Below are 27,512 nucleotides of genomic sequence, written 5' to 3' on the forward strand. Positions count from 1 at the left end.
TGAAAAAAAAATGTAAAAAAATGATAGTATATATGGAAAACCCTAGAGATTCAACTAAAAAGTTAGATGAAATGATCATCAATTTTTGGTAAAATAAAAGAACATACAATAACCCATATAAATTATTAGCATTTTTATTTTATTTATTAATTTTAATAAATTATCTTCTGTCTTAGAATCAATACTTATGTATTGGTCCTAAGGCAAAAGAGCTTAGCAAGGGCTAGGCAATGGGGGTTAAATGACTTGTCCAGGGTCACACAACAAGGAAGTGTCTGATGCCAGACTTGAACCTAGGAGCTCCCACCTCTAGGCCTGGCTCTTGATCCACTGAACCACCTATCTGCTCCCTCATTAGCATTTTTATAGATAACTCACAATGTCCTGGCCAGAGGAGATAGAAAGAGATATCCTATTTAAAATAACCACAGACAGAATAAAAAACTGTGAGCATACTTGTCAAAATAAACCTAGGAATTACACAAACATAATTATAAAAAAACTTTTTTTCAAAAATAAAGTCAGATTTAAATAACTGGAGAAATAGTCATTATTCCTGGGTTGGCAGAGCCAATAGAATTCTACCTAACCAATCTTCTTATTCAATGCCATTCCAATTAAATTACCATACAATTTACAATACCTACAAATTACAATATATATACATATATTGAGCTAGAAAAAAATAACAACACAATTCATTTGAAAGAATAAAATATCAAGATATTAAATGAATTAATGAAAAAAATGTAAAGATGTAGCAGTACCAGATTTAAAACTGTATTATAAAGCAGTAATTATCAAAACTATCTGGTACTTGCTAAGAAACAGAAAGGTAGATCAATTGAAAAGAACAGACATGCAACAAAGAGTAATATAGTAATCTTATATTTAACAATAGTATAGATCCATGTTTTGGGGATAAGCACTTAATATTTGGTAGAAATTGCTAGGACAATTGGAGAGTAGAGACTAAGGATAGACCAATATCTTATACCATTCACTAAGATCAAAATGTATAGATGACTTATACATAAAAGAAGATATTATAAGCAAAGTAGAAGAACAGGGAACACAGTACCTATCAGATTTATGGATAGGACAGAAATTTATGAGTAAACAAGAGATGGAGGGAATTGTGAGATTTAAATGGATAATTCTGATTTTATTCAATTGAAAGTTTATACAAATAAAACTAGTGTAGTCAAGAAGGAATGAAGAAAATTGGACAAAAATTTTCACTTAAGTAGAGGTCTTATATCTAAAATGCATAAAGAACTTTTGACAAATTGTTAAGAATAAGAGCCATATCCCAGTTGATAAATGGGCAAAAGGTATTGACAAACAGTTTTTGAATGAAGAAATCAAAGCTATAAATATATGAAAAATATCCTAAATCACTACTGATCAGAGAAATACAAATCAAAACAATTCTAAGATATCTTCGCACACCTATGGGATTGGCTAAAATGATAAAAGGGCAAGATGACAAATGTTGGAGGGGTATGAAAAAATAAGGACACTAATAAATTGTTGATAGAACTGTGAACTGACCCAACCATTTTGGAGAGCAATTTGGATTAAATTCAAAGAGTTCTAAAATAGTGTATACCCTTAGACCTAGCAATACCATGATACACAATTATAGAATTAATATTTGAAGAAAAATTTGTGAATGCCCACCTCCAGAGGATGTACTGAAATACAGAAATATGAAAGACACAACTATATATACATTTCTTTTTTCAGATAATACTTTTTGGTGTGGGGAGGGGAGAGAGGAACTAAGATGCTTGGGGGAAAATTCTATTAAATAAATAAATTTTTAAAAATAAGTACAAAAAATAAAGTTTTCATATACTTAATACAATTTGTTGGAGGCAAAATTAACTACAAGCACACATATTCTAAAATATATCTAAATAAATACTTCATAGATTTTAATGTTTAAATATGCAATTTTCTCTTAGTCTATCCTTAGATAGGATAAATAAATGGAAACTTAATATTGATATTATTCAGACTTGGACACATGTACAAAGTTAGTGTGCAGATAGTAAGGGTGACTATCATAGGAAATGATGGAGAGGCATGAGCACAAATACTAAATTCCAGAGTTGTACAGGAATATAATATACAGTAGTTTTTACATAGTGAATTATTGGTTCAGAAATGTGCTATATACTATTAGATAAAATTTCATGACTTTCTAAATGATCTCAAATGAAACTTACTTTAGCCTAATAATATCAATCCATTTCAAAGTGACTTTATCCAAGCAGAGTTAAAATTCAGCTCACAACTCCAGTTGGAGTCCTAAATACTTCATATTAAATCATAAAAATTTAAAGTAAAAGACAATTTATTATCACAGGCCAAAATCGAAGGGAAGATTGAAAGAGACTCCTCTGGGAAACAGAGGCAAAGAACCATTGTGAAAGCAAGTAATAGTAGCATTTAGCTCACCTAACAGATCTCTTCCCACAGTATTAACAAACCCATTAGATGTGGGTAGAAAAGAGTGGTCTACTGACAATGGTCACAGAGTGACATGTTTGATGGACAAAATATCTAAAAGCTGAGGTTTCCCAGTAGCTCCAGTAATAGATTGGGCCCCTATTACAATATCAGAAGATTTCAGCAAGCTAGTTAAAACAGGCATAGGAGCACCAGTAGCAGTCATATAAGGAATCACCATTTTAAAGAGAAATTTAAGGATTATTTGTGTTGGAGGAGATAAAGATAGGTATTGAAGGTGCTACAAGAACATCAGAATCAGAGCAAATAAACTCATCCTCCCCCTAATGAAACTTTACCTACTCCAGATGCCTTCATACTATGGACTTCTGTGATGTATATTCCTAGAACCACACATTGAATTCTCTTTGCTCAGATCCTCACCCTTTATTCTGGTTTCTAGGGTCTCTCTGATCTCTACATTTCTTCAGATAGTCTATGACCATATGCCCCATTCTCCCACAACAATAATAACAATCAAAAGATTTATTCCTATCTGTTTGGGGGCATTTAGCCCGGGACCATCATAAAGATAGTGTTCTTTTCTGAATTAACCTTCATCCTACAGGGCAATGGACTTCAGTTCCTTGATATTTTTCTCATGCCAGTCAGAAAACCTATTCTGAAAGAATTCTCTAATCTGAGGAGAGAACTGGTTAACAATGGCTCTATTCATGTTTCATGCATCCCAAGGGTTGATAGGATATAATACTGAAAAACCTCTTTGCAATCTTACATAGGTGATCAAAAAAATGAGTTGGGGATTTCCTCACCTTCCTAAATAATTTCCTGAAATCTACTAAAGTTATATGGTCTAATGGCACAGGGCTCTATTAATCTGACAAGTGCTCTTCTATTTTATGCAAGCCTATCATAATCTGAGGACAGTTTGGATCCTAATAGAGGTTCTGAGTTGGCCAATTTTGCTGAGCATTCTGTTCCTGGGGCCTTCCTGCTATCACCAGCCTACTGGTTGCTTCAATAACAGTATTCTTTTCTTCAGGAGAGAAAAGTGTGTTTAACAACTCAGTAACAGCTCTCCAAATGGGATTAAACCCATTAAAGATTCCCTGAAACTGATTAATGATGGTAGTGGTATCCTCATCGAATTTTGGAATATCTTTTCTCCAACTAGCAAGATCAGAGTTGCTAAATGAGTCATGAATATTGATAATATCTCCCCTGTGTCATGGTGGACTATCTTTTCTCTCAAAGGAAAAGCCCAGATGTTTCCTCATCTAAATTGTTTAGAGTACTCTAGAGGAAGAGGAAAAAGATATGATACCATTAAGGTTTTCTCTTCTATCTGCTTCTTTGGGGTTTTCTGTGCTAACTGGGTCTTATTTTCCAGGGTGAGTAGATTTCAATAATTCTGCCCCAAATTACCAGCATTTCATTTGTCCAGGGTATGGTGTTTCAAGGGTCCTTCCAAGTTCTCATAAGATATCATTGTTTAGAGACCCATACTGCAGCCAAGATACCTTACATGAAGAGTTTCTCCTGGTCTTTGACCAATTCTCACTTGATTTGATGATTTTAGCTTTTATCATCTATAGATAGGCAGGCAGTTTTCCCTTCCCTCCTATTTCAAGCAGTTGGCCTAATGGAGCCTCAAGTGGGACAGACTTTCCCCTTCCCATTTTGTAATTGCGAGCCTCTCAACAAAAAATTTCTCAACTCTAGCAAGTCTTGCTTGTTTTATCTCATCACAGCACACATGCTTTATCTACTAATTACACCTAAAATACTTTAGACCACTTGAGCAAAATGATTAAAAGCTTTATATTTTTAGTTTTCAAAAGTGATTTTTCCTGCTTAGTTCAATAAATCTATAGTTCTAATCAACAACTTAATAATATCATGTATATATAAGCTAAATTCGAAATCCTTAAATTTAGTTTCTAATGATTCTGTCAACTGAGACCCAATTTTCTTATGAATCAGCAAAGATAATTCATATATAACTAATAGACATACATAAATGAATTTATTCTTTCCTTTTATGAACAGGTCCCTTTAGAGCAATAGAGACAATATATTCTAAACTCTCCACTAAGTATATGAAAACAGACATACAAACAATAAGTCTATACATGAGAGAAAGGTTTTGGTGAGTTTCTTCCTAAATTACTCCATCCATTTTTTTTCACATAAAAGAAACTACTCAGAGCCAAGAGTAGGGGGTGAGTGGCATGGCCAAGCCCCCTCTCAACTTGAGGGATGTTTAAAGCTGGCCAAATCAGTCCTGGGAGGGAGAACTCTAAAAGCTATCAGAACTTCTGGGGCTCAAAGGGAAGATGTCTCAGGTTTCCCTCTTAGCAGAGGCTTACCTGTGCTCAGCACAGTTAGGATCTTTGGTGAGGCCGAGGTTCAGGTGTGGGGGTCCCTCCAGAGAAAGGGTTCAGTGATTCTGGGTGGTTCCTCTGGAAGGTCCACTGGAACCTGGAGTCCAAATTCTCAGTTCCATTTAAGAACAAGCTTCAGAACAAGCTTTTGAGCAAATTGACTTTAATATGAAAGCAACCAAATCATCCTCAGCCATGTCTGAGATCCTGAGCATCAGTTGTGATGGGTCTTTATAGTCAAAAAAAGAGGAATTTACAGATTTGTTTACTGCCCTCTCCAATAACAAGGGCCCTATGTTTAGGAGCTAACATTCCATGTACTGTTCCTTTTGAGAGGGTTCAAGGAGGGTGTGCTCAGGGTGATGATGGTGCAATGTCTGTGTCCTCAGTGGACAATCTGCCAATTATCTGTGGTGATTTTAGGTTCTATAGCCTTTTACACAGTTATCTCAATTACAAAAGCAGGGAAGATTCACTTCTACAGGTCTATATGTTTACAGGTGTCTTTTATGACCATAAATGATTACCTTACTACTCATATAAAGCATATATTAATAAGTGTCTTACTCAGTTATTCAATCAACTAATAACTGGGCTAACTCTTACTACTAAATCAAGTCACAACTTAATCACATTCTCTAAATAAAAAAATGTTACGAATACCAAATCTATGGATAATCTTAGCACTGAAGACTACTTTAACTGCAACTCCAAAATGTTGTTCATTTGTCAGTCAATGTCTTTCACATAATTACCCAGTCTGTAAATAAGCCTTGTTAAATGTTTACTATTTACCAGCTATCTTGATAAGCACTGAGGATACAAAGAAATGCAAAAATTGTGCCTTCCCTCAAAGAATGCACATTCTAATTGGGAAGAGGACATACATAGGAGATGTTGGTATAGTTAGAGGAAAGGTTCTTTGTGTTCATTGTTTCTAGACTTTGCTCCTTGAGCCTTCACATTATTTGGGATTTCATTATTAAGGTCTCATTGGGTTATGTTGACATCCCTCCTTCAATAGAGGAAGTCCAAAAAAAAATTCCTAAATTATTTTTTAAAAAACCCTTATTTCTGTCTTAGAATCAATATTATGTATTGGTTCTAAGGCTGAAGAACACTAAGAGCTAGGCAATATGGGTTAAATGATTTGTCTAGGGTCAGACAGCTAGGAAGTATCTGAGGACACATTTGAACCCAGGACCTCAAATCTCTAGGCCTGACTCTCAATCTGCTAAACCAGTTACCTGCCCCCTATTACTTTTATTCTATTACAGTCTTTAAGTAATTAGGTGCTACTCTTTGACATTTAATTATAATACCACTGTGCTCCAATACATGTTCAATTAGATTGCAAGTTCCATGAGGAATATGTATAATCTTTAGTCATTTAATACAAAAGATTCATAAATGTTTTGGCTTTAATTTCTCCAGAAATTTGTTCAAGCATACATTTTTCAATTTTGTTTAGCTCTTACAAATTTATTGAACACCAAGAGAGGAATATTAAAGCATACTACTATTACTGTACTACTATATATATCGTCTTACAATTCAGTTAATTTTTTTCTTTATAAATTTAGATGTGATGGCATTTGATGCATACAAGATTAATGTTAATATTGATTTGCTGTTTATGTGGCATAATGCAATATCCTTGTTTATTTCTGTTTATATTGTGAATTTTTTATTGTCTTGTCTAACTGAATGAAATTGAAAAAAATTCAGGCCAACAGAGGTTAAATAATTTGTCCAGGTTGAAATAACTAGCAAATATCTGAAGTTTAAATTTGAATTCAGGTCTCCCTGACTCCAGGTCTAGCACTCAATCCACTCTACCATTAGTTGCCTTAGCAGAAAATTTTCTATGTCACAATTGATTCAATCCAATTCTATCCCTTAAATTTTCCATGACCATTTCCCTTCCAATTTCCCATGAAATCTTCATCTTGGGTCCATCCATACCCTCTTGTTTTTTATGGTGATGCACCCATATTTACAAGATAGCTATGTGGCTTAGGTTAAGGTGTCTATGATTATAGGTCAGAATGATGTGAACTCGCCACATATACATCAGACCCATCATTGCATTAATACAATCAAACGCAACCATCATTGGACAGTATATTGTAGATACATATTGATTTCTACATGCTGTATAACACTTTCAAATTGATCCTTGTTAGTTTTTTCCCATAATTATCTTCAGCTCTGCTGTTGCGTGGTATTGCAGGGAACTGCTTCCCAGGGTGCTATGGGCCCAAAATAAATATAAATGGCATCTCACAGCTAAACCTTGAGGAGATCTCACATAGCCTAATACAAGATTATTAATAGCCAAAGGTTAGTTCTCTAGCTATTTTCTGTTACCTGTGGAGAGGCTTGGTCCAACTACCCAAGGAATCTTTCCCTCTTGGACCTCCTCTGAATGGGCAGGTTCAAATGGAAACACACTATCTTACACAAATGGACAACTAGGGCCAGAATCCCAACACTACTGGCAAGAGCTTCAATGGGTCAAATGATCTCTCTGGTCCTTAATTATAAAAGACTAAAGATTCCTGGAAAAAACCAAAACAATCCAAAATCCATGCCTTGAAAAAGAGGATCAGTGAAAAATGTAACAAAATCACAGAGAACAGAAAGTTCAGAAGGAGACAGAGAGAAGCAGAGTCATTTGTTTTGTTAAGCATAATATACTTTAAAACACAGTAGCTCAGAGATTCACAGAAATCTTTTTATGTTCTTTACATAATGAAATGTTCATTTTGCTTGATATTTGTCAGACTTACAATATATTTTTTTCAAACCTGCCTTGTGTTAGGAGAGGCAAGGGGCCAAAATGAGATTGCCATAAGGTTATGCCTGCTGCTGGTTTTTTCAGGTCTGTTGTGTTCATGGGTGTCAGCTATGTGGCTAAACTTGCTTCTTACACATATATGTTTTCATAATTTCTCTTCTGGAATATCCGTTGTATTTGCAAGATAGCTAATTACTATGGGAGTAATTTTTGTTGCTTGTCAATCATACATTACTGAAAGATACTATCTGATAGTTTGTGTGCTTTCCATTACTGTAGGAGTAAGGATTTTCCGATTTCCCAGAAAATTATGCCTTTCTTTTCTCCTTAAAATCCTATCCATTCAGGCTTCTCCATACAGTGGGGACAGTACAGTGTGATGGGGGGAAAAGCTCGTTTAGGAGTCAGCTAGCCTGAAAGGGTTTTTTCCCACTTCTGCCACTTATTACTTGTGTGACCTTGGGCAAATCATTTAACCTCTCAGTTAACTCAGTTTCCTTATTTACGAAATGAACTGTTGGAGTAGGTGGCCTTTGGGGCCTCTTTCACCTCAAAAACCATGTTCCTATGACCTTAATGCCTCTTCTGGTTCTATATCTATGACCTTACAAAGACCATCCTAATGCAAGGAAGTCATTAGTTCAGAATCTTATGTAATGCCAAAAAGCCAGCATTTTGATGTTTTAATTGCATGTATTTTCTCAGTTTATCATCACAATCTTGGGATATATTAATGGTTTTATTCAAATCTCATAGATAAAGAAACTGAGATGGACAGAGGTTAAGGACCATACATCTAATAAATTGCTGAGACCAAATGAGAGCTCAGGTCCTTCTTGACTCCATGACGAAAATGCTGTCCTCTATGACACCTAGATGCTGATTTGGTTTGTCACTAGAGGAAATACTAATATATCAATATCATTAGAGAAATTCCAACAAAACTATATAAACCTGTGTTGGTGAGGCCGTGGCACGTGTGCCCTGGCATGCTGGAGAGGGCTGCTCTGCCCCCGTCTCTGCCATGCCTGAGGACATTTTTCACATTCCTTGCCCCTCTGTCCAGCAGCCAATGCGAGCACCTCCTCCCTCCAATGTCTGGGGTAATGCAGGGAGCTCACAGGCAGCTTAAAGGTGCAGTTTGGGCATGCAATCTCTAAAAGGTTCACAAATGCTGATACACTATAAACGTTAAAATCTTCACATATTATATAGATGCAACTCTACATATACCAGAAAAAACAAACAACTCACTTCAAATTTTTGCCGGAGCTCTTCATTGCCTTCTTCTCCTTCAGGAGGAACTGGAACATTAAAATACTCTCCTTCTTCCTGACTTAGTAATTTAAACCTATAGAGACAGAATCAGAGTAAATAAAATGACTATTATCAGGGCTGATGGTTTAAAATAATATTTACATTTTCTTCAAAAATCAACATGTATTTAATTTGATTTTGGTGAACTTTTCCTAGGTACTTCCTAACTTAAAAAAGAAACTTAGCTCACAGAAAAAACTTAACTTATGTTTATGAAGCATTTTAATGTTTATAAAATTCTTTCCTCTAAACAATGCTGTTAGTAAAACTGAACCCCCATTTTACAGATTAGAGATATGAGATTCACGAAAGTGAAGTGAATGATCCAAGACCATGAAACTAGTTATAATAACTCTCATTGGAATGAGACTTTATACTTCACAAAGAGCTTTTCTCGGAACCTTGTGATATGTATGTTACACCATGAATAAGAAACCTGATGAAGATTGCTCAGGATCATTTAACAACTAGTAATGCAAGCATCTTGACTAGAGAGAGAATTTAAGAGCTATGAGTTGTCAGCATTATAACAAAGAGTAGTACCCAGCTGCTCAGAGCTGTTGTGGACTACCATTAAATACACATTAGAATAACATGAAATCAGGAATTTAACAGAGTTGCAAAATAGACATTTCTGTGAAGCCACGGAGCTATTTTAATTGATTTCACAGAATGTCTTTGATTCAAGAGAGTCTCTGAGGCACAGTAAAGTTATGGGGGAGATTTTTAAGTAGATACATCTCTTGATATCTCCCCTATGATATTAACCCCTGGGGAAGTATCCGGAAAGAATGATGCATGCCATTATATTTTCCCTCTGCCTGGGAATCTTGGATGCTGTAACTATATCTGGTACTTCCTCAATGGCCAAGGGTCAGTTTTCTGTTGGGTAAATTTGTAATTGTAAGACTTTCTTTAGTCTGACTAATTGCATATTGTATATAGCACTCATCCATTAATCTGTGATGGTCTGAGTCTCACAGACCCAATGGGCATCATGTATCTATCTTCTCTTCCTCTTTGTTTTATCTCATTGATTGTTCACAGGTTAAAGGAACAGCTATGTGAAGAGCAAAGAGTGATTATATAGGATGCCTTATAAGATTGACTGCCTCTCCATGCAAGTAAACTGATATGGCTGTACCCTGGTCTTCCACCAGAGTTTCTGCCAGGTGACCACAAATATTTGGGGTCCATGTGAACTGGCATTCGAGACACTTCTTTGTAACAGATCAAACATGGGTGTACCTTCCTAAGAAGGGAAATTAGGACAAAGTACCTACAATGTGGCAGTTGCCTTGATAGAAACAGAAAGCCACCTATCGAGAGATTATAAGAACCTTAAAGGATATTTCTTGGTGGCATTTGGGCACAATAGATAGAAATATGTAGTTACCAAAAGATCTGAATGAAAATTATAGACTTGCATATAGTGCTTTAAGATTTGCAAAGCACTTTAGATAGATTATTTCATTCAACACAATAGATAATGTTTCAGCAATTACATTCAATTCCAGATTGGGAAGAAGAAATAATTATGGAATTAGCAAACAAAGTGGTAAAAGACTGAATTTCAGGGCATTGAGTTCCCATTCTTGGCTAGAGAAATAGATCTTAATATATGAAATAAAGACGGAATGGCCAAAAAAATGGAGAGGGAGAATTGGCATTCAGGAGTCTTGTATAATATGTGGGGGCCTATGATCTCCAAAGGTATGAGAGTTCCAAGATGATCTATTACAGTGCCATTGACCAATGGGATCAGCGATATGAAGTATTGGCATACCATACATTCTGCTAGTGCTTTGGGAGTTGAGATCTGGAAGGAGTGTGATGAGGATTTGTGGAATAGCGAGGGATAGAATAGGATAGAACAGCACAGTATAGCATAGCATAGCACAGGATAGGATAAGATAATATTTCAACTCAATTCAATATACATTTATTAGAGAGCATTTTTAAAATGACATCCAGGGAAGATTTTTTTCAATCTAGTCAATCTTTCATATACGTTTTTTTCTCCTTTTTCTACACTATTCTAAATCACCAGCAATGCAAAAGCATCTGGAAGTTTGGCATCATGAAGGTCACAATCTGGATAACTGACAGTTCCAGTTAATCCTGTCATGAAACGGAACCTCCTGGAGGGTAAAGCATCCAGATGTGCAGCCCTGGGTAGCTCAAACATCCTTATGGCAGATTCAGTTTTGTACTTTTTATCCAAATGTTTTGTTGACATATAATGAAGAGAGAAAAAGATTGAGTCATACGAGTTTACTTGGTAGACAAGCTGGGCTTAGGGAGAAAAAAAAGCTAAACATCTCATTTATTTCTAGATTCAGGAAGATGGGGCAAATCAATTAAAAGAGACAGTTGTCTTTTCAGGAATGTTAAGTGATTAACAAAGCAGGTAGGTGGCATAATTGATAGACTGCTGAGCATGGAGTCAAGAAGATCTGAGTTCAAATTTGGCCTTAGGCACTGACTAGCTGTGTGATCATGGACAAGTCCCTTAACTCTCTTAGCCTTAGTTTCTTCATCTGTAGAATGAGCTAGAGGAGAAAATGCCAAATCATCCCAGTGTCTTTGCCCAGAAAACCCCAAATGGGGTCAAAAAGAGTTGGACATTACTGAAGACAAAAGAACAACAGATAATGAAATCTCTTAAAAATTTTATGAAGTAAATAGAAAACTGACCATGAGAAATCTGACAAAATCCCAGGTTTTCAGCATGGATCCTATAAGGAGATGCCTTCCATCCTCCTCAATATATATTTTTCATTTTTTTCCTTCTTATTGTCCCTTTATCAATCATAGAATCTGAGTTGAAATAAATGTGTTCTTTGTCTCCCTTGCACCCTATTTCCCTCTGTCCATATTTTCCTTTCTCCTCCCTCTTATGCCTCTCTCCTCTCCACTCCTCTTGTTCAAATTAGAATCAACTCTTTTCATCTCCTTATCTGTTTCCTAGTCATTTTCTCCCTCTTCCTTTCTCCATGCCCCAAAATGTCAGTATTGAGATCAACCCTCTTTCTCTCCCTTGCTTTTTCTCCTCTGATCCTGCCACCTCTGCCTCCTAAATATACGACTGAGCAGAATAATCCCAAGACATAACCACTCAGGAGTTGGTCAGACCAGCACATTGGTTTGCTACAGCAATAATAATCCAAGACAGGGTACCTGAGTAAGGCTGAACCAACCTGATGAATAAATATCTAAAAATCACATCTACTAGAAGCCACATCATGAGCCAGGGGTAGTAGCAATAGTAGCAAGATCAGGAAAAAGTTCAAGGTATTGAAATTGAATTCATTCACAATAGGATTCATCATAATCACCATCATCTATCTTCATTCCAAATTTCTATACATTTCAAAGTACTTTCCTAAAAGCAACCCTGGGAGGTAGGCAGAACAAGTATTATTATCCCCTTTTTATAGATGAGGGACCTGAAGCATAGAGAAAGTAATTTTGTCCATGGCCACATTCTATTCTCGATTCACTTGGGGAACATGTCCACTGTCAAAGTGTTTCACTTGACAGACTAGGAATGTGCTGCTACTTTTGCTTTATATAGAGCCAATATGTTGGCTCTATCTATCAGCTCATACATAAACAAACTTATTTACCTGTAGAAAACTGGTTCTCACTATATATAATAAATGTGTTGGTGAAAAGTGGAGAACAAATCTTTTTAAAAATATGTCAATTTCTCTCTTAAATTGGAGGAGCTGGCTATTGAAAAGAATTTATTTGTAAAGTGAATTTTTCTTCACATAAAAATCACTCCCTAATTTATCTTCGAGGGCCATGTTGGTGAACCTAAGGCATATGTGCCAGAGCATGCCATAGGGGGCTGCTCCCTTCCCCATCTCCACATGTAGATGAGGACATTTCTCACATCATCTGTCCTTTGCCCCTCTGCCCAATAGTCCAATGGGTTCACTTCCACCATCCCCTGTCTAGGGTAAGGGGGTAGGGTAAGGTGCATACCACATGTGGTATGAGGGTTGGACACTCAATCTCTAAAAGGTCACTGCTCTATGGCAACTAGGTAAGTGGATAGTGTCCCAGCCTGGAGTCAAGAAGACTCATCTTTCTGAAATCAAATCTGACACCATCCACCAAGATAAACTCAGAATGGGTGAATGACTGGAACATAAATAAGGAAACAACAAGTAAATTAGATGAACACAAAATAGTATACTTGTCAGAACTTTGGGAAAGGAAAGATTTTAAAACCAAGCAGGAATTAGAAAAAAAAATACAAAATGCAAAATAGATAATTTTGATTACATTAAATTATAAAGTTTCTGTACAAAGAAAATCAATGCAGTCAAAATTAGAAGAGAAGTAGCAAATTGGGAAAAAATCTTTATAACAAAAATATCTGACAAAGGTCTAATCACTCAAATTTATAAGGAACTAAATCAATTGTTCAAAAAATCAAGCCATTCCCCAGTTGATAAATGGGCAAGGGACATGAATAGGCAATTTTCAGATAAAGAAATAAAAACTATTAATAGCACATGAAAAAGTGTTCTAAATCTCTTATAATCAGAGAGATGCAAATCAAAACAACTCTGAGGTACCACCTCACACCCAGCAGATTGGCTAACATGACAGCAATGGAAAGTATTGAATACTGGAGGGGATGTGGCAAAGTTGGGACATTAATGCATTGCTGGTAGAGTTGTGAATTGATCCAATCATTCTGGAGGGCAATTTGGAACTATGCCCAAAGGGCACTAAAAGACTGCCTACCTTTTGATCCAGTCACAGCACTGCTGGGTTTGTACCCCAAAGGGATAATAAGGAAAAAGACTTGTACAAGAATATTCATAGCTGCACTGTTTGTGGTAGCAAAAAATTGGAAAATGAAGGGATGCCCTTCAATTGGAGAATGGCTGAACAAATTGTGGTATATGTTGGTGATGGAATACTATTGTGCTCAAAGGAATGATGATTTCTATGTGAACTGGAAATACCTCCAGGAATTGATGCAGAGTGAAAGGAGCAAAACCAGGAGAACATTGTACACAGAGACTGGTACACTGTGGTAAATTCCAATGTAATGGACTTCTCTACTAGCAGCAATGCATTGATCCAGAACTATTTGGAGGGACATATGAGAAAGAACGCTATCCACATCCAGAGGAAGAACTGAGACACAGAAGAAAAACACCACTTGATCACATGGGTCAGTGGAGCTATGACCTGGAAAGTGGACTCTAAAAGATCACCGTAGTGCAAATACTAATAATAAGGAAATGGGTCTTCATCGATGGCACATGTTAAACCCAACAGAATTGTGCGTCATATATGGAGGGGGGTGGGAGAAGGGGAGGGAAGAAACATAAGTCTTGTAGCCATAGAAAATTATTCTAAATCATCTAATTAAATAAAATTTTAAAAATTAAAAAAATGAAATCAAATCTGACCAGCTGTGTGATTCTAAGGAAGTCACTTAACCCTATTTGCCTCTATTTTCTCATCTGCAAAAATAATCTAGAAAAAGGAATGGCAAACCACTTTAGTATCTTTGTCAATAAAACTCCAAATGAAGACATGAAGAATCAGACATGAATGAAAAAAAATTACTGAAACAATAACAAATTTATTCTCTGTTAAATACAGAAGTTTATATAATATGTTGCTTAAAACAAGTTTTTTCTTTCCCTTTCTTTAATTCTTAGTACTGTGGATCATGGGGAATGATATATATGTATAGCTAAGATATGACTATCTGGAAGGAATTTTAAATTTGTGAGGAGCAAAATAGACAAAGGAACAAAAAACATAAATGAAATTTAGAAATGTGGTAGTCTAATGATTGTTGGAGGAATGATGTCAAGGAAAGAGAAGGATGAAAGGAAAGAGAAATCTGTAAATTTGGTTTAGAGAAGGATGTGAAGAGCTGAAGAGTTTTTTCCCCTTGTGATAGAGGTTGGCTTAAGTGGCAAGGTTGACTTAGCCCAGAAATATAGAATGGCCCTAAGCCTAGGAAAGATATTATTTTAAGATTTATTTAATTTTAGATTTATTTTAATTTAATTTAAGAATTAATTTAATTTAAGAATTATTTTAAGATGATCCATTATTCTATATTTTGAAAATTATCTACTCTGTGGTTCTGTTTAGGGCTTAAAAATTTAAAAAAAGGCTTTTGAGAAATCCAACTTCCATATCCAGGTGAGATGAAGATAAAGAGATAAATGATAAAGAGAAAAAGAGTAAGGGTAGGGAGATGAAAAAGTCCAGACAATGACTGGTGGCCAGAGAAAGATATAGAAGATTCCCCACAAGAGTTTAAGGGGTGATCTAAGCTGTGGAGCTGAGGAAAAAGAAGACTCTCCCAGGTGGGATGAAAACTAATTCATCTCATTTCCTATCAGCATCCTGTTTCTTCACAGGAGTACAAAAATTTAAAGTTCCATTGGTCTACATTTTTGTAGGTCAGAAGATCATAAATCCGGTAATAGGTTGTATAGATATTGGAGAAAAATGCTTAAATTACCAATTGAGTTAAATCAAGAAAATATTCAGAGCCAAGTATTGTATCTGACCTCCAGTTAAGCTCCAGTTCAATTTATGACCTGTTTCTGTGCAGAGATAAGGAGTGAACATTTTTTTTTGAGTTGGTCTTTATCTAAAGAACAGATATCTACACTGAAGCAACAAAACATTATTCCACTGTGCCTAGCAATGGATAGACTTTTCCTCTGAGTCACTTTCCCTCTTTTACTGCAGATGTTTAGATACAAAAACCATCAGACCATTTCCCTTTGCTTTATTCCAGGAAAATCCGGTGACAAGGAAAATAATTTGGCTTTCCTCTTGCAACATCTTAAAAAATAACATTAAAAATTACCAGATTTCCTTGCAAAGTAATCATACCTTTTATTCCAATTTTTTAGCACTCAAATAAGAGTTTTACAATTTTTTTCTCCTTTGAAAGAAACCAGTCAGAGCTAGCAGTGGGAGGTAGATGATAAAGGAAGAAAAGAATATGCAAGGGCATTGGGGAGAGATGGAAGGCAGGGAGTAGCTTGGTGAGAAAGAGAAAATTTAAGTTCTGCTCAAGAAATATTTACACATATATTACCATTCTATTTGGGGCAGCCAGGTGGGATAGTGGATAGAGTGCCTGGGCAGAAAACAGGAAGACTTTGGTTCAAATCTGACCTCAGACACTTAATAGTTGTGACTTTGAACAAGTGGTTTAGCCCTGTCTGCCTCTATTGTCTCATCAGTAAAATGAGGTAGACAAGAAAATAGAAAACCACTCCAGTATCTTTGCCAAGAAAACTCCAAAAAGAATCACAAAAAGTTGAATACAACAAAGCCATTCTATTCAGCACCAAATAAAAGTGTAACCATTATATAACTGACCACAATTACAATATTTGAGTCACATAACAGATCACAGATGCTAAAATATTAGGTCTGCAAAGATCCTTAGAAAAGAGATGATCAGAATTGTAAAGGGACTTAAGACCATTTTGTATATTTTACTTATTTCAGAGATAATGAAATTGAGACCAGAGAGAGAGAGACAGATTTGTTCAAGAGCACACAGCCAGTTGGGGGCAAAGATAGAACAAAAACTTACAAGTCACTTAATTCCCAGTTTGCTACTTTCTTTTTTATTCCTTAATGGATTTGTTTTGGCTTTTGTCTAGACTTGTGATTTCATTGCTTTATGACTCAGACTAGAATAGAAATAGATGCCTGGGAGACCCAAATTAACTTAGAAAACCACATGTTAACATTATCTATGTTGTATTGTATTTGCATTTATTTTGTTAAATATCTCCCAATTATATTTTAATCTGGTTTGGAACAAACTTGAAAGTTTTGCTGGCCCCTTGTGGGCTAGTGCTGAATGTTTGACACCTCTGAGTAAGAATTGCCCTTTAAGGTCCTGAAAGGTTTAGTGATTTTCCTATAACAGACAAAATATGCAAGATCTGAACCCAGTTGTCCCTGAGTCAATTTTCATTTAAGAATCTGTCATGGATATATTATTATCCTCCACTAAGGATATTACTAGTTCCTTTTATAAGTCCATCTTGGTATCTACCAGGAAGGCACAGCCTATCCATGTATCTTGTCATCTGTTCTATCACTCTGATCAACCCTACCATCAACAATGACATGGGAGATGAACCTTTAGACATCATTCCTCCCAAACCTCTCCCTAGGGGAAAGAATTCACTCAGTTTTGGAACTCTGCTTTGGGTCTGGGTGGTCATGAAAGATGGGCAATTCCATACTCATCCAACCTACTATACATAGTCAGTCACAGTCTGTGCTTCACATTCTTATCTAATCATTTACCAGAAAACCAGGATATACCATAGCATTCTACCATCTTCTCTGGCTCCACTTGGCATACATACTTTCCATCTCTGGCTCTGGGAATAGGAATTCAATCAACATTGTCTTTGCTTCTTGAAAGGAAATGAGGATGTACTGCTCTATGGCTTTGTTCACCTCTGTGACTCCCCAGACCAAGAGTCCCCTTTTTGGCTAACACTATAGGTGCTATCCTCCTGTTAGAATGGAAATACCTTGAGGACAAGGGCTGTCTTACTTTTGAATTTGTATCCTCAATGCCCAACATAATGCCTTATACTTAATAGGTGTTCAATACATGGTTTTTTTTTTTCACTCAGTCATTCATCTTCCTTCAATGCCTTGTTTTAGCAAAGAGATGATTCTGGGTTCAGAATCCTTTGAAGAACAAACTTGGGTCTTCTTACCAAGCTGGAAAGCCTCTAACTGGGAATCCCCCAATGTGTGAAGCGATCATCTGAAAACCAATTAGCAAACTTCAGCAACATTCTTCAGAAGAGAATTTTTTTTGCCAAAATCACTCATGAAGACCATCTACTAGGGTAAAATAGTTTATTGTACTATCATGGATGGAGAAAATGTTCAAACTGACAAAGCTCTGACTCATCTGAGGCAATCAAGAACGGTTACAACCACTGCCAAATGTTTAATAACCAGCTCACCAGAAGAAAAAAAAGCACTGGATATACTTTTTAAGTTTAGTCTGAATTATTAACATTTCCTCCAACATTTTCTTAAGTCTAGGTAATCAACAAAGACAATGTCAAGCCATGATTTGCAGCATTTGTTAAAGAATTCCTCTACAGAACTGCAGATTGATGGACTCCTACAGTCAGTCAGAAGGGACCTGGAAAATCATTTAAGATAAGCCCTTGATCTACAGAAGAGGGACTTGAGCCCTACAGAGGTTGTATGGTTTGACCCAAGTCACACAGCAAGGAAATTAGAAGAGATAGTTTATAATGGGCAGAGAAAGTAGCAAGAGCACAGACTAGGAAAACCGGGCTCTTTTCCTACTTCTGCCACTGACTTACTGCCCAATCTTGGGCAAGTCAATCATTTTTTCTGTTTCTTATTTATCTCAACTTTAAAATGAGAACAGTGAGACTGGATGGCAAAAGGAAGAAAGAACTGGCTTCTACAGTGAAAAAGATCTGCATTTAAGTCTTACCTCTGATGATGGCTAGGTGGCACCATAGTGGAAAGTGCCAGATATGCAGTCAGGAAGACTCGTCTTCCTGAGTTCAAATCTAGCTTTAGACACTTACTAGCTATATGACCCTGGACAAGTCACTTAACTATGTTGACCTCAGTTTCCTCATCTGTAAAATGAACTGGAGAAGGAAATGGCAAATCATTCCAGTACCTTTGCCAAGAGAACCCCAAAGAGGATCACAGAGAATTAGACAAGGCTGAAAAGACTCAACAACAAACATCTGATACCCACTGGCTCTTTGAACCTGGTTGTATCACTTAATCTTCTTCCCCCAGATAAATCTCAAGATGGTAAATTGCAGTTGCTGATCTGTACTGGGAGATAGCATTTTCTCCATGGGAGTCCTTAATACAGTGAAATCACAAGTCCTTTTTGAGGGTGAAAAACCATTGTGGTTTTTCAATCATTTTTCAGTTGTGCTTGACTCTCCATGACCCCATTTGGAATTTTCTTGGTGAAGATAGTGCAGCAGTTTGCCATTGCCTTCTGCAGACCACTTTACAGCTGATAAACTGAGGCAAATAAGGTTAAATGACTTGCCCATAGTCACACAGCTAGTGTCTCAGGCCAGATTTGAACTTGGGAAGATAGAGGCCAGGCTCACCACACTATACACATCACCCCTTAGCTGCCCCAAATCACAAGTCCTCTGACCCCCTAAAATTTAGGGTGGTACAGTAGATTATAGATAACCTTCTTTGCGCTAACACTCTATGTTCTTTGGTGCCATATAGATTATCGGCAAGCTTCTTTTTGGTTCTAACACCCTGTGTTCTATGGTGGCTTCCATTTGAAAATCTTATATTCCAAAGTTTCTTCTAGTTCTAGCACTCTGCGGTTCAAGAGTCCTTTCCAGTTTTCATATCTGATGTGTTTTCCTGTTGAACTTGTTGGGGCCACAAAACCCAACCCTCTGGCTTAAGTCCTACATACGAATCTATCACAATCTTGAAGACAGCAGGTCTGCCCAAAAGGTCGAAAAATATCTCATCAGCTATGTTCACAAGGTCCCTGGGCTCCAATTCTCATCAAAGAAGTGGGAAGTGAAGAGAAGGGAAGTGATACTTGGTCTCTTTTCTCTTCTTGCCCAACAACATTCGGATGGCTAAGCGAGCCACAAATGGCTAAGTTATCATGGGATCTTATAGGACGTCAGGGAACATCTAGTCTGGCTCTCATTTTACAGAAAAGGAAACTGGATCCCCCCAAGATAGAATGACTCATCTAAGGTCACACAGCTCATAAAGACAGAGGAGAGATTTGAACCTCAGTCTCCTGACCACAAATTGCAATGCTATTTCTACTCCACTCTGTTGTTATATCTTAAGATCTTCTTTCAGTAAACAGGCTGAACTGTTGTTGAGGCTGGGGAAGAGTGAGAAGACAGATGTCATTTCAAGCCTTCCTTCTGAGCATCCTGCATTCTCCTTTTTCTCTTCGATAATCAAAGAGGAGCTCAGGTGGCAGGATGGAGCATGTGGGGATAGGTTGGGGTCTGTGCCATCTGCCAGGGAGGTGAACCTCATTTCATGGTCCTTAGAGGAGAATCTGGCTTTGGGGGACCTCAGCATCAAAGAGGGAAATTAAAATGGCACACATCCTGCTGAGAAAGCAGTCAGGAAAATGAAAAGACCTATTGAGGAGAGGCTTCTTAGACCTACTGTGCTCATCTTCTGGAGGGTGACGAGTGACAGTAATTGTAGGCTTTAGGCAGAGTCTCATAGGGGACCGAAAGCAACCCATAATCAACACTTCTTGGAGGCCCTGGCTCCAGGAGCCAGTGTCAAACTGAATTATTCATACTGACTCCCCTCCTTAGCTACCTCTTAAACAGCCACCAATGGGGATTTGATGGGCTCCCGCTGTGTAATTAGCAGGAGAGAAAGGGATTTGGATGTGGGAGTAAAGCTAGAGGACTCCCGCACAAAGAATATGACAAGGATGCCACCTGTTCAGTGTTTTGGGGAGCTGATCAATTGCTCTCTTCAAGGCATCCCTAAGAATGATGGGCCTATGGTTTGATCATCCATAAAATACTAATACTAGGTCACAACCCTGACAGCTATTATAGACACCAGTGTACCCATTGCACAGATACTCAGAGACTTCATATGATTTGGATGCTATTGTCTTATCAGCCACTAAAGGACAGAGGCAAGGCTAGAAACAAGTCTTCTGACTCTCAGGCAAATGTCCTTTCCAGGACACCATCTTGTCTAACAATTGTAACACAGGTTCAAATAATACTTTACTAAGTATTTTATATCTATGATCTCATTTAGTTTTCTCAACAATTCAGAGTTTTCAGTACGAGGATTATTGCTCCCATTTTACAGATGAAAAGATAGAATTAGAGAGGTAGAAAACTATCTGTCCACCCTGTCATAGCTAAGTGTAGGACTTGAACTTTAGTCTTTTGACTTCAAGTTCAGTTCTGTTTCCTTAAATCATGCTGATTCTCTTCTATCAACAGCTCATTCATTCACTCAATAAACATTTATTAAGAGCCTTCTATGTGCCAGGTTCAACATGCCTAAAAAGGAACCCATCCCAATTTCCCTAAATAAATTCTGCTTCCCAATTTCCCAGTTTTTGAGGAGGGCAATCACATAGATTCTCCCTTTGGTTTCTTTTACAGAATATGTTCCCCTCTTTCTGTACACATATGAACAGCCCTAGTTCTGGCCCTCATCACCTCTCACCTGGGGCACTACATCCATGCTCAATGCCCCCCGCTACCTCCAATTCTTTCTTCTCTAAATGTATTGACCACACAGCTATCGGGTTCACATTCCAAAAACCTCTATGCTCAAAAAAAATCTTCATGGTTCTCTATTGTATCTAGGATCTATTGCAGACTAACTGGCATACTAGCTATTTCTGAGTTTAATTCCATCTTTGCACCTTTGTACCAATGTGCCCCACCACCACTACTTTGCCTAAAAGGGCTCCTTTCTCTGCTTTTTTGTTGTTGTTGTTGTTGCTTAGAAGGTTTTTAGTCATGTGTCACTCTTTGTGATCCCATTTGGGTTTTTCTTGGCAAACAAACTGTAGTGATTTGCCATTTCCTTCTCCAGCTCATTTTATAGATGAGGAAACTGAGGCCAACAGAGTTAAATGACTTGCCCAGGATCACATAGACAGCAAGTGTCTAAGGCAGGATCTGAACTCAGGAAGAGGAGTCTCCTGACACCAGGCCCAGGACTCTATCCTCTGCACCAACTATCTTTTCTATCTGATTTGAATTCCTAACTTTCTCCTGGACTCAGCTCTGGCGCTACCTTTTAGGTGAAGGTTCTCTTGCTTCTCCCAGGACATTGTACTCTCCTTGTCTTCCAATCTTGTGTTCTCTTCTCCATGTAAACCATCACTCCTTCAGTTTAAATATGAGCTCTTTGAAGGTAAGGATTATTTATTTCATCCCTTTACTTCCCCAGCACCTAGTACAATGCTTGAACATCACAACTGCTTAATTGAATTAACCATTTAATCCACCGAAGCATAGTAAGGTCTTGTTGAATTTAATTGTTTGTAGAAAACTTATATTTCCAAAGTGCTTCCTTCCCCATCTCAGTTGGTCCTCTCAACAGTTCTAAGTTTCTTTATCCCCATTTTACTGGGGAGAAAAATAAGGTTCAGAAAGGCATAAAGAATTTGGGCAAAAGTCATTAGTGAATAAATTGAACCAGGATTTAAATGCAAGTCTTTCAGTTCCAAATCCAGGGTCTTTCCACTATACTAAGGGGCAAGTTCCTCTTACACATTTGTAGATTTTTAAAAAAAAATTAAAAGAAGCTCAATTTTCCCTCTTCCTTACTTTAACCCCTGGATTCGAGAGAGAAAGACTACATGTAATATTGGGTCTCTATTGCCTCTCAGCTCTGGTTTGGGAAAAAGTAAGAGCATTTCTCACCATCCATCAACACCAGCTTTCTGCAGCTCTGAGATCCCAAAGGACAAAGACCCCATGAAGTCATTCCTGCTGGTCAGATCCCAGTCCCAAATCTCCACAGAAAGTCGTCTGTCTTTGTCAGATTCTTTCAGTTGGCTGCAAAGGGAGAAAAAAATATTCACTAGACATAATTTTGCATTATGAGGATAAAAACCATAACAATTTACATTTCTGTAGGGCTTTAGACTTAGAAAAGACTTTCTCCTAATCACCTTTTGAGGCAACCAAAGTTCTCTCCATTTTATAGACAAAGAGGTTGAGAAATAAGAGTTGTTGTTCTTTGTCCTTCCTTTTCCAAGAGGACCAATGACATCATGGGGTGATGTCTTGACTTGTGAGGGAATTGGAGGTAAGTGAGGCAGAGTGGCATGAAGTCCTGAGAAAGGGATGATGATTATTACAGGTTCTTTCAACTACGGTGCTTCCTTGACTTCCAAGCAAGCAAAAGAGAACAAAAAAAAAGTGTGCAGAAGCTTCTTGTCACCCACACAGGGAGGTCCTCACCTTCCACAGCTTCTATCTCCTGTAGCTTTAAGTGAACTTGGGATATACTACTGCTTCTAGGAATGATACAGGGGAGGACTACCATGGGTATACTAGAAATCATCTAGTTTGTAATATGCATTATAATATAAACTAGATGGTTTCTAGAGAAATGTATCATCCCTAGGTAGAGAAATTAGAAGCCAATCAAGGGTAGAAAAATAGGAAGAATGCTGAACTTGGACTCACAATCTGGGTTCAAATGCTGGTTCTACTCCCTACTATTGTGTGTCATCTTAGTTGAATGTCAAAGGATTTCCATTTAGGAAGAGACCTCAGAGATCCATTCACTCTACCTCCACAGGCTCCAGTTTCCTCATTTGTTCATTAAGTTTGTTGAATTAAATGAACTCTAAAGTTCTTCCCAATTCTAAATTCATGATGTTAATTTGAACCCGAGAAAATGAAGGGGAACACTGAAAATGTGGTTGACTGATAACGTATGGAGGGCAACAAAGGAAGTCTGCGCGAAGGGTTAGAAGGTATATCCCCTTTTAAAGAGGAAGAACCAGAGTAGGATTTAAGCAAAGTAAAGAGAAATAAAGAACAAAGTACACAGTGGATAGAAATCTAACTTCAGAGTCAGGAAGATCTGAGTTCAAGTCCTGCCTCTGATACATAACAGCTATGTAACCCTAAGTAAGTTACTTAACTTCTCAGTCTTCTATGTAGTTCTCTAAAACCATGAAATGCATAAAAGGTGCCAATCTGCACAGATTCAAGAAGATCTTCACCAGGAACTCCCTCTACCAATGAAGTTATAGGCTTCATCTTTATCCCTCTTCCTCAAGAGAAAGGAAGAAACATGGAGTATTTCACCTAAGGCATTATTAGATGAGATTATGAATAGTTAGCCTAGAAGTCTGTGCTGGCCATTTATGGTAAAATTAAGGAATATTTCTGTTTAGATTTTTTAATTTGATATGTTTGTTTTCTTTGAGTTTTTCAGGCTGCCATAACAGAAACATAATTTCCAGAGCAACGAAAACCATTGCCCCAAATTCTCTACTTTGTCCTGGTCAGAACTTATCTGAAGCACTGAGAACTATAAGCAAGTCAAACAATAGTAAGATGGATCATGCCCAAAGGAGAGGTGTTTTGTTTTGTTTTGTTTTAAGTAGAAATCAAACTCAATATGAGTCAACAGTGGGATGTACATCCAAAAATTTGAATGTGATCCTAGGCTAAATAACAAAAGCATACCATCTAGAACAGGAGAACTGAATGTCCCACTGCACTATGTCTGATTTGACAATGTCTGGAGTATTGCATTCAATTCTAAGAAGCAGATATTCAGAAAGAGCTTGACATTCTGGAAAGCATTGAGGTGAGGGTTATCAGAATGGTTAGAAATCTGGCAACCCTAGTTCAGGCACTTATCACTTCTGACCTATAATAATCTGCTTCTGATCTATTCCTTCTCAGCACTACATTTCACATTCTTGCCAAGTTCAAGCATACAGATCTGACCATACCACTCCCCTATTCAAAAATCTTAGCATTCTCTATTGATCCTAAGATAAAAATGTAAAAGATGAGTTTGTGACCATTGGCAAATTTCATAAAATTTAGAGCTCTAAAGGAATCTTAGTGAAAAACTCAATATTTAGTTTCCTAATCTAAAAATTGAGAAAGTTGAGTCAGACCATCTCCAAAATCCATTCCAATTCCGAATCTAGGATATTAATCTGGTCCCAGGGAAAGTAAATGGATATGTGTACATTTGGGAGACTAACAAGAATTGGAAAATGACCCAGAAAGCTAGGCATGTAAAGACTTCCACAGTCTAGTTGCTATCTTATTTCATATTATTCCTCTTCATAATTCACTCTTCCAGTCAAACTATTAGTTCATCTCCATCTAGGAAATCTCTCACTTTTGTCCTTTGCACAGGTAGGCTCCCATGTCTGGATTGTCCTATCTCTTCACCAAGATCTATATCCATGCTAATATTCCTGCCACAGCACATGTGCCACTGATACAGAAGCCTATATGGAGCCTTTTTAAAAATTAATTATTATTATTATTAATCAATTTCACCCAATCTTTTCTAGGTATTGGTGCCCTTGTCTTCTTGACATTATTTTATTATTTTCTCATTTCTGTGCAAGTTTTACTTTTTGCATGTGAACAGAAGAACCTGTTTCATTTTTGTCATTATATCCCAAGCCAAATGATTATCAAATAATTAGGGCTTTCTAAAAGTTTGTTGGATTGAAATGGAAAATTTTACTGGGATTAGTGAAAGAGATTGCAGATTTTTTATTGGAAAAGAAAAGAGTTAAAGGGGACATAATGCGTGTCTTTAAGTATGTGAAAGGCTGTCAAGTGGGGAAAAAATGATTGCATTTGTTTTTTCCTGGCCCAGAAAGAAAAATGAACAGAAATTACAGGGGATAAGTTTAGGTCTGGAATAAAGAAAAACTTCCCAATAATTCAAACTAGAGTAGGCTGCCATCAGAGGTTGTGGGTTCTACCATTAGCCATCTTCAAGAAAAGGCTGGATTTTGTTTAGGGATTTAGTGAAGGAGGTTCTTGGTTGCTAGTTTAGGAAATTAGACTATTTTGCCTTCAAGGTCTGTTCCAACTCTGAAATGCCATGAACCTATGGATAGCAATGAGGATGGTGAAAAGATCAAGCCATATCAGCACTAGCTAAAGGAATGGAGAATACTGGCACTCGAAAATAGGAGACATAATCATTATGTTCAAATATTTGAAAGACCATCATGTGTAAAAGAGTTTACTTTTGTTTTGTATAGAGCCAGAAGGCAGAACTTACTAGAACTTCAAAAATGGCAGATTTTGACTAAACCCAAAGAATATATTCTTTACAATTAGAATGGTCCAAAATTGGAATGAGCTTTCTCAAGAAACAGTGAGTTCCATGTCACTAGGAAAATGCAGGAGGAGCAAGGGTTGGTCTGTTCTTTGGAGATGGAATAGTTAGGATTTCTATTTCAGTAAGAGGTAGGACATAAATGACTTCTGACTTCCTCCATCTATCTTTAAATGTGAAAATTGAAAAACATCTCACTAAGGGTTGAAGTCCTTTTGGGAAACCCAACTTTTGTCTCAGAAAAGTATGAGGAAGGAAGAAAAGATTTCCTTACTCATACCAAGAAGTTTGAAGTGAATCAGAAAACAAGCTGTAGAGGCCAGTAACAGACCAATAGAAATTGTATTGTAGAAACAAACAAAAAAGAGCATAATCCCTGAAGTTTGGGAGGGCATTCAATAAAAGCTCAACAAAAAAGAGACTCCATGGAGGACTAACAGGAGAACCTGTACCAGGATGAGGTGAGAATGGGCTGAAATGGGGGGGGGGGGACACTCATATTCAAGAGATCATGAACATCAGACTACTGAGGTATAAGGCAAACAGTTAAAGATTAGGAGGAGAACACCAAGTGGGAGTAGATGTGGCTCCTTTTCTTCCCTACACCTCATTTCCTTTCAATGACCTTTTGAGAATCTATTCTGGGAATTAAGAAATTGACTTGATATCCATTGGTAAAGGAAGTGTCTATAATCTATTTTTCAGTCTGAGAAGGGGCTCAGTCCCATCTGCTCCCTTCTCTGTTTTGAAAGGAATCCCTTACAGATCTAAGGAATTTAGACTTGGAATAAGGAAAAATATATTAATGATTAGAAACATCCCAAAATGGAATAGGATTCCTTAAGAGGTAATGAGTTCTGCCTACTTAAGAAAAAAGCTGAGGAACTTTGGAAGAGGCCAGGGGAAAGAGAAAGAAAAGACTCAAAGTAAAAGAGACCCCTAAATCTCTCAGTGGCTTGAGCCCAATCTCTACCAACCCATCCAACTAGAATTATTATACTTACAATTTAAATGTCTCATTCCACTCAGGGTTGAGGGAACACTTGATGGTTTTAGTCTTCTGCTTGCTCTCACTCTTGGGATCAGGAATGAGTTTCAGTTTTACATAAGGATCTGAGAGACCATTAGGATCCATGGGTACTAGATTTTTTGCATCTCTTACTAAAAAAAAAAAGAAAGAGAAAATTAGTATCTCAGAAAAAAACTCAAAGAAAAATATTTCAAAGAAAAGACAGAGGATATGGTTCTTTAAAAATATTTTTTCTATATCACTTTTGCTTTGTATCTCCTGATAGATTATAAAAGTATGTTCATATTAATTTCCATACATATACATAAAATATACTTAAATGGCATCTCCCTAAGAAAATGTCAAGTCCTTCAGGTCTTTTTGACTTTGTGTTCCTGACACCTTACAATTGCATAGTAAAAGAGGAGTAAATGCTTATTGGTTGACTTAATTATTTCTGGAACAGTTGGGGCAAATACCATAAGTTATTCTAGAAAATATGGCATGAAAGAAACCTTTCCTTGGGGTAGGGGAGATTTAGATGGAAGTTAAGAGATGGACATAAAGGCAGAAATTGCCAGAACACCAGCTTTCATGTGTGAAGGTTGCAGGACTC

The 27,512-nt window shown here is 37.1% G+C and overlaps 1 protein-coding gene across 2 annotated transcripts in view; it reads right to left on the reverse strand.

Annotated features, from left to right (window-relative positions):
• The window catches only part of PRKCB (protein kinase C beta), a 677,822-nt gene that overhangs the window by 269,375 nt on the left and 380,935 nt on the right, over positions 1-27,512 (reverse strand). For both annotated transcript variants that reach the window (XM_001363029.4, XM_001363115.4), the window contains exons 6-8: positions 26,892-27,048; positions 22,467-22,601; positions 8,917-9,013 (exon numbers count right to left, since the gene is read on the reverse strand). In XM_001363029.4, coding sequence (XP_001363066.1) covers positions 8,917-9,013; positions 22,467-22,601; positions 26,892-27,048 — 389 coding nt within the window. The remainder of the gene's footprint in view (positions 1-8,916; positions 9,014-22,466; positions 22,602-26,891; positions 27,049-27,512) is intronic.

Source organism: Monodelphis domestica, chromosome 7 (genome assembly GCF_027887165.1).
Source record: "Monodelphis domestica isolate mMonDom1 chromosome 7, mMonDom1.pri, whole genome shotgun sequence".
Classification (NCBI taxonomy): Eukaryota; Metazoa; Chordata; class Mammalia; order Didelphimorphia; family Didelphidae; genus Monodelphis; species Monodelphis domestica.